This window comes from Mustela nigripes, chromosome 8, assembly GCF_022355385.1.
Source record: "Mustela nigripes isolate SB6536 chromosome 8, MUSNIG.SB6536, whole genome shotgun sequence".
NCBI lineage: Eukaryota > Metazoa > Chordata > Mammalia > Carnivora > Mustelidae > Mustela > Mustela nigripes.
Window position 1 is genome coordinate 78,689,628 of NC_081564.1, and position 8,193 is coordinate 78,697,820.

The window sequence follows — 8,193 nt, forward strand, 5'->3', positions numbered from 1 at the left end:
GTGGCCTAACCAGGCCTGTCCTCCCACCGTATACACTTAGTCCCAGTCATCCCAAACTAGTGGGACAGCCCACACAGCTCAGACTTCAGGCCTTTGTTTACAGTGTAAACAAAGTAGATCTCTCCACTTGGAACATACTATCCCACTATGTCCCTGTTAAGGCTCCAGCTTCTCCAAGCACCAGCAAAGTGATGGTCTTCCTGCTGCAAAGCCCTCCCCCACACCTTTAGGAGGCCTAGCCTGAGCTTCCTCTAAATTTCCACTGCCTCTGGTACATACTTCCAAAGATCACACAGTATCCCCATCAGCCATGTTATATGTCTTATCACATCAAAATAGAAGCCTTTGGAAATCAAAGGTGATATATTACTTTTATGATTCCTTAAGACTTAGCAAAATGAATGGCATATTTAGGACTGAGAAAACTTGAGTTCTATGCATACTGTATTACTTGCAATTTCTCCAACCCTCTCCAAGGTTTATTGTACTTCTTGACCGAGGTCTATATTCTTTGTCTTTACCTGAAATGCATCCTATTTTCTGGTCACTTCATAATGAAAGCTCAAACTTACAAGCAAATAAACCTGGATTCAAAACTAACTTCAATACTAATTAAAATCACAACCTTAATAAACTTTGGTTTCTTATACTGCGAAACTGAAGTAATACTGAATGGTTGTTTCGAAGATTAAATAAGATCACACCAAATACCAGGCTGACTGACAATTAGTGTCAGTGCCTTTCACATTATCTAAGCTCACACCATCTCCTCTGTGAAACACTTCTCATTTATCCTTAAAGAGTTAGATAAATTCGTCCTTTCTGCCCTCTCACACTCACCTCTAATTCTATTATTTTATAATTTTGACTTTTTGTTATCTGCTTTCCTCCATTAGATTATAAGCATCCGGTTATAGGGAGTCTTGCCTTGTTCGGTGGAAAGTTATCTGTTATTTGAATATTCCCCATCCAAATTTCCTAGGTTAGAACATTAAAAAGGTTGAATGAGAAAGGGCACCTATGACCCAACCATAATAAAATTATAACTCAACACCTCTCCCTGTTTAACACCAGCAACATGCCTTTAATATGTGTCAATCTCTGATTCATTGAGGAACACCTGCCCCAATTCAAATATGATGCAAACTGAATATAGAATGAAAGTGCAGTTATTACAAAAGGAAAAAAGTATCAGTAAATGTTTGAAAATCATGTTGCGGAACGTCCCAATTACATGCAAGGTCTTGACGAATGAAAAGTTAACGGACAAACCAACAAGAATGAAGATAGCGCTTCAAAAGAAATCGCCTTTGATATTCAAAGGAGGCAATACTTTTACCAAGAACATTTACCAAAAAGACCCTTTCTGAATGGGGCTACAAAACAAAAGCAAAAACAAGAAAACAATGGTAAATGGAGATTATTACATCTTATTAAATGCAAGCCTGTTGGAAAAGACACAAAAATCAACATAGGACCTAATCCTGATTCTAAAGAATAAGGAATAAGTCACAGTTGACAGTGGCAATTATGTTTTAGAAATATAAAATGTTTACTTTCAGAATCCTTCGGGTACATGTTCAAGGTAAAAGGCTCAGGAAAGCTTCTTCCTCCCCCAACTTTTTTTCTTTTCTTTTCTTTTCTTTTTGTGAATTTTGGAGCTCTCTTTAAATAGATCTACTTTCAGTGGTCTTCTTCAGGATCAATGACCCTGGTTTGAGCAGGTCCTCCATTATCCTTGGATCTTGCACCAGGCACCCATAAACGCCTGATCAACTACTGCAAAACCAGGACAAGGATTCAACACAGGTATTTTATACTGATCTTTCCCCCAAACTGACCTAGTGGACTGGGAGCCCTCGAGGCTAAGACACATTGAAATCTGAATGTGAAACCTCAGATCCAATCTAGGGATGGGAGGCACTGTTTCAGAAATTTCTCTTCTTAAGTGAATTCCATAGAGACCCCAAAATTATGTCTAAAAGTTTAGGAATCTATGATCTATGTACCAAACACCGCACTCGCTGCAGAAGGGGCGGAAAGGTGGAGCACACATGAGCTTAAGACCACTCCCCGATTCTGTACACATTTGGGGAACCACAGTAGAGTGCACATGAATGCACACCTCAATGAATTCACGGATCCCTCACATTCTAAGACTGTCCTCATAGTTCCCGAAGAGACGCGCTTTGCTTCACCAGTTTGAGATGGGGGAACTACCTTCAACTGCCTCAGGGCAGTGCTTTGCAAACATTACGATCTTTTCTCTCTCTTACAGTGACTGGTGCGTCTGTGCCTCTCGTCCAAAGCGCTGCCCAGTTCGGTTCACAAAGAGGGAAAAAAACCCACCTCAGAGAGAAGAGTCTCACATAGCGGGTGGGCTCGGGAGACCCCGGAAGCTGGAGGAAGGAGCCGGACCCTCCCGCCCGCAGCTGGGCGCTGGCGCCGCCCTCCTCCGCCCAGCACCAGGGGCGCGGCCGCTTCCTCCCTCCTTCTCGGCCCCCACTCCTGACCCCGCGCCGCCCCTCAGCTCCGGCTCTCCAGGGGGCGGGAAAACAGTGATACCTGGAGGTTGGGCGAGGTGGATGTCATGGCGGAGATCGAGGCGGTTCTCTGGAGAAGAACGAGGGCAGAGGAAGCCAACAGCGGCAACGTCGAGTCGCGCCCGGTGCTGCCCGAAACGTGCGCAGGCTGGTGTCTCTTGGACCCCGAGCCGCGGCTTCCTTTCTGGAACTTGTTCCAAAACCACACGGCACTTCGAGAACCGCCCGACCCTTCTCACAAAACTTCCGCAATCCTAAGCCCCTCCGGGCTCTCGCCCCGCCTCTGGCCACAGCACTTCCGCTTTCGTCATCAGCACGCGCACTACCCCGTCTTCAGCCATCCGGGTGTCGCCTTAGCCCCGGAATCTCGCGATGCCAGTAGTGACATTCCATGAAGGCGCTGCCTGGCCTGTGGACGTCAAGCTGGGCGCAAGCGCGCTGCGGCTCTGACGCAGGGGCAGGGAGGACTCCTGGAGTCTAGGTGTTTCCTTTTCTTCTTTTTCCAAATGTCTTATGCTTGGGATGAATTATTGGTTCTGGCCCCTTTCACTTCATGTCACGGAGAGTGCTCTGTAGCTCGATGGCATTTGAGTGATACAAGTTATCCCATTTCCAAGACCCGGCCGCTGGGGACTTGGGCCCCTAACTGCGCCGGATGGGGTAATTAGAGGACCTACCTCAGGACTGTGAAGAACGCTAGTGGCGCGCGAGAGCACAGTGTTAGGTGAACAGTACGAGCTCAGTAGGCTTCAGGGCTTGTTACTCAACACTGAACACTCCCTTCAACAAGCATTTTTGAATGATTGTCTGGCTCTGTGAGGCCCTGAGCATGTTAGTAAAAGGTAGGTCTGGCTGCTGCCCTCGAGGAGCTCATGTTTGTGGGGAAGCAAGTCTCGTGAAACAAGATCATTAACCTTGTCTCAGCAAGGTTAATGCCTCGAAAGGTTAAGTGCTGCGTGTGAGATCACGGGTCAGGCATTCCTCGCAGAGCTCAAGTAAGACCTTTCCTCGCCGTTCTGTTGTTTGCGGCCAAAATCCTCCTCTTCTTCCTTTCACAGTTAAGCTTCCCGAAGGAAAGTGAAATAGATATTTAATCATTCCTTCATTTTATTTCCCACTCACTCCCTAATTCTTTCCAATCATCTGGTGTCTCCTAAGTAAGTAAATCACTTCCAGCTCCCTTCTTACGAAGTATTGTCAGCTACCAAGTTCTAATAGTGTTTACCGATACAAATTTCTTAGTTGTGATAAATACACAAGATAAGGTGTTAACAGCAGGGAAAGTTGGGTAAAGAATATGTGGGAATTCTCTATATATCTTTGCAACTCTTTTGTAACTATTATTTTAAAATAAAAAAATTTTTTTTTAATTCCTCCTCTTTGGGAGCCTACATTCTAGTGGGATTGAAACTTATTAGCTTTTTCATGTTTACAAATGTAAATCTAAAAATGTTACATGTAAAAAAAACATAAAAATGTTACATGTATGATGATTTATAAAGTACTTCTGCATACATCATTTCCTAATTCTGTGAAGTTGATCTTAACTATCTCATATGAGGAAAACTAAATCTGAGAGACATAGATGTTCCCCAATCCATGCAGCTTTAAGTGGTAAAGTTGGAGTTTGATCCCAGGTCACCTGACTTCAGATCGAATATTAGAAGTGACAAATGGTGGAATGAAGGCAGATTGCACCATGAGGCCACAGAGGAGACACTGCTTAATTTGGAATGAGTGGCTAGGAATTTCATGGGGAAAGCATCCGTTAAACTGGATCTTAAAATCTTAAGCTGATTTTGACAGAATCTAGGCCATTTCAGGCAGAAGACAAAGCATGAATAAAGGCACAGGAGAGTGCACATCCGATATGTGTGGGAAGCAGGGGGAGCTCTGGGAGGAGGAGTGGCAGGAGCGCAGCGAAAAATGCACCGATTGGCACTGTCAGGTGCTCAAAGCTTTGGATGATAAGAAATCTGAACTTTGTTCTGTGGGGAGTACAGATTCACTGAAAGGTCCCCTCCCTTTCTCCTGCCCTTCTTCTTCTCCCTCCTGTCTTTCTTCCTTTTAGAAGAAAGTAGATTAAGTAGAGTCCTGGTTTAATCTAATATTGGTTTTATGAAAATGGATCTATAGTGTTTGTAGAATGCACCAGGGAGAGAGAGGAGGTGGGAGATCAAGTAGGAGGCCGTTCAACAGTGTTAGGTTTTAGGAAACATGGTGCACTGAGCCAGACAGCATGTGTCCCATTCCAGAAGCCCAGCACTTATTTGGACTTTGATTAATACATCCTCGCTCCCACAATTGCTTTCACCACTTGAACCTGGTTAAAATCATTCCTATTCTTCAAGTGCTAGTCCCAGTGTTAGTTCCTCAATATAGCTTCAAAATATTTCTGAACTCTTATAGCACTTTTGACCTTGAATTGTCCTTAGAGAACGCATACAAAGTCCCTAATACAGTGGGACTTAGTACTGCAGGGGCTGATGCCTCGCTCACACAGTGTCCATCCTTTCTAGACAGTAAAATCACCAAGGGCACAGACTTCACCTTACTCACTTTTGTAAACCCTTGTGCCCTTTCTCCCCACATATACCTACAGAGTATGTTCTTAAAGAACCAAGATTTGCTGAAGAAAATGAAATCTCCTTGCTCATGATCACGGATTTTGGAGATTAAGAAGCTCAGTTGGCCGTTAAGTGACATTTGTGGATTCAGGCTCAGCAAGTCTCTCGTCCAGCCCATCCAGGACCAAGTCTATTTCATCCGGCTCATCTTAAAGGAAAAGCCTAATCTCAAAGTCCTCATAGCATGCCTGGCACAGCCACTCAAGTCCACTCAGAAGGCTGGTCCCACCTTGTTGAGTCACCAGCTCCCTCTCTGACCTGGAGCACAATTATAAGGAAGGCAAAACACTGACTGTGCTGATCACGGGGAAGAAGTGACTCGGGCAGTTCCTGGGCAGGAAACCTGTTCTCCATATCAGGCAGCATACCTTTCTGCGTGTGCTTGGGAACCGTGGAGACCCAGCCCTTCCTAAATAGCTGCTCTTCATTTTTTTCATATAAAGCCACGGAGAGGTTTTGGGCTGATGGTGTCAATGTCTGTCAGCTTCCTGAGGGAGGGTGTGTCCATCGAACTAGCTCTTCATGATTGTCAATTACCTATGGGCAGATACACCGCTTTCATGCAGAAGATGAGAAGACCTTGAGAAGTTTACAGGCTAATACCACTGTCCCCTGGACTGTGACTACTTGGAGCGCAGATAATGCACTTAGAATTGATTTCAGACTCCTTTCCCCACTCCTGCTCAACTCAAGTCTTCTGACCAGTTTTGTCCGAGAATGCCTCCTGTACTCTCATGCCAGATTTGGTATTCAAGCAGTTGTGGCGAAGGCTGAAAACAGTCAAAACTCCTTTTTCCCCCCCTTTTAGTGAGTATCCAGTGTAAGCTACATTTTTTCAGTTTCCTCCCTCTTTCAAGACCCTTAGCTCAATTAATCCCAAGTAATTGCTCTTTGAGAATCCTGGGGGCGGGGGTGTCAGTTGTTAAGCAACTGCCTTCAGCTCAGGTCATGATCCCAGAGTCCTGGAAACAAGCCCTGTATTGGGCTCCTTGATCTGTGGGGATCCTGCTTCTCCCTTTGGCTGCCATTCCCCCTGCATGTGCTCTCTCTCTGATAGATAGATAGATAAAATCTCTTTTAAAAATTGCTCTTTGGCACTTAATAGGAAAAAAGCATTTTCTAATCTAACTTGCTTCATAAAGATGCAGTGGAGGGATGGGTAGGTTGGAAGAGAGAGAGAGAGAGAAAGAGAGAGAGAGAGTGTGTGTGTGTTTGTGTGTGTAACACACAGAGTGGCCATGACTTACTGCCTCAACGACTATTACAACTGGCAATAGGTGCAGGGTTTAGGAGGCGGGTATCCAAATCACCAGTCTCTCCACTTTTCTATACGTTTGAAATTCTCCACAATAAGAGATGTTTCTAAAAAAAAATTGTATTTCTATATTTGTGTTGAACTGTGTTCAAATTCTTTTTTTTTAAAAAGATTTTATTTATTTATTTGACAGAGAGACACAGTGAGAGGGGGGAACGCAAGTAGGGGCTGTGGGAAAGGGAGAAGCAGACTTCCTTCTGAGCAGGGAGCATGACAGATATGGGACTTGATCCCAGGACCGTGGGATCATGACCTAAGCTGAAGGCAGATGCTTAACAGACTGAGCTACCCAGGTGCCCCTGTGTTCAAATTCTTTGTCCAGTTGTCTGTTGTGGTACTCACCTTTTCATCTTTCTTTTATTGATTTATTAAAGTCGTTTATACATTAAGGAAGTTCTTTTGTCATATGTATTGCAAATTTTTCCCATTTTGTTCCTTGTTACCACTATTTTTGGCATGAAAATTTAAGTTTCAACACAGTTACATCTATTATTGTTTTCATTTTCTTTTTCTTTTTTTTGTTATGTTTAAAAAGATCTTACCCACAACTAGATTTGAAACAATGACAATGTAGATACATAGATAGATAAATAGATAAGATAGATAGATAGATAGATAAAATCTCTTTTAAAAATTGCTCTTTGGCACTTAATAGGAAAAAAAGCATTTTCTAATCTAACTTGCTTCATAAAGATGCAGTGGAGGGATGGGTAGGTTGGAAGAGTGTGTCTGTGTGTGTGTGTGTGTGTGTGTGTGTAACTGTATCTTTGTACAGTACTTTCAACATTTTATTGTTGCATTAAATCTTTGACCTCTCTGGAATTTATTTTGGTGTAACAATTGAGGTCAAGATTTAGCTTTGTTGTTTTACTTTTATTTATTCCAAATTGGTAATCCATGGTCCCAATATTATTTATTTAGGGACCATTTTTTTTTTCCTCCACTCATCTGAAAGGCTACATTTAGGATGTAACAGTTTCTCACAAGGATTTGTCTGAAACCTTCATTATGGGTTTGTTTCTTTTTTTTAAAGATTTATTTATATATTTGAGAGAGAGAGCATGCTGAGGGAGGGGTAGAGAGAGAAGGAGAAAGAAAATCCCAAGCAGACTCCCCATTGAACAGACAGCCAGATGCAAGGCTTATCCCACCATGTGGAGTTCATGACCTGAATGGAAATTAAAATTGGATGCTTTCCCTTCCTGATCAAAACCTTCAAAGTGTAGGGATAGAGGGCACATACCTCAATATTATCAAAGCCATCTATGAAAAACCCACTGCAAATATCATTCTCAATCGAGAAAAACTGAAAGCTTTTCCGCTGAAGTCAGGAGCACGGCAGGGATGTCCATTATCACCACTGCTATTCAACATAGTACTAGAAGACCTAGCCTCAGCAATCAGACAACAAAAGGAAATTGAAGGCATCCAAATCAGCAAAGAAGAAGTCAAACTATCGCTCTTCGCAGATTATATGTTACTATATGTGGAAAACCCAAAAGACTCCACTCCAAAACTGCTAGAACTTATATAGGAATTCAGTAAAGTGTCAGGACATAAAATCAATGCACAGAAATCAGTTGCATTTCTCTACGCCAACAATAAGACAGAAGAAAGAGAAATTAAGGAGTCAATCCCATTTACAATTGCACCCAAAACTATAAGATACCTAGGAATAAACCTCACCAAAGAGGCTAAGAATCTATAC

The 8,193-nt window shown here is 43.0% G+C and overlaps 1 protein-coding gene and 1 long non-coding RNA gene across 2 annotated transcripts in view; one reads left to right on the forward strand and one right to left on the reverse strand.

Annotated features, from left to right (window-relative positions):
* VPS4B (vacuolar protein sorting 4 homolog B) overlaps positions 1–2,846 on the reverse strand; it is a 30,639-nt gene extending 27,793 nt beyond the window's left edge. Inside the window, exon 1 of the mRNA XM_059409795.1 lies at positions 2,566–2,846. Within this exon, the coding sequence (XP_059265778.1) occupies positions 2,566–2,592 (27 nt within the window). The 5' untranslated portion in view covers positions 2,593–2,846. The remainder of the gene's footprint in view (positions 1–2,565) is intronic.
* Positions 2,847–2,945: 99 nt separating this feature from the next.
* Positions 2,946–6,874, forward strand: LOC132023974 (uncharacterized). Its single transcript, XR_009406116.1, has 2 exons — positions 2,946–3,385; positions 5,146–6,874. It is a non-coding gene; the product is annotated as an uncharacterized LOC132023974 (long non-coding RNA).
* The last annotated feature ends 1,319 nt before the right edge of the window (positions 6,875–8,193 follow it).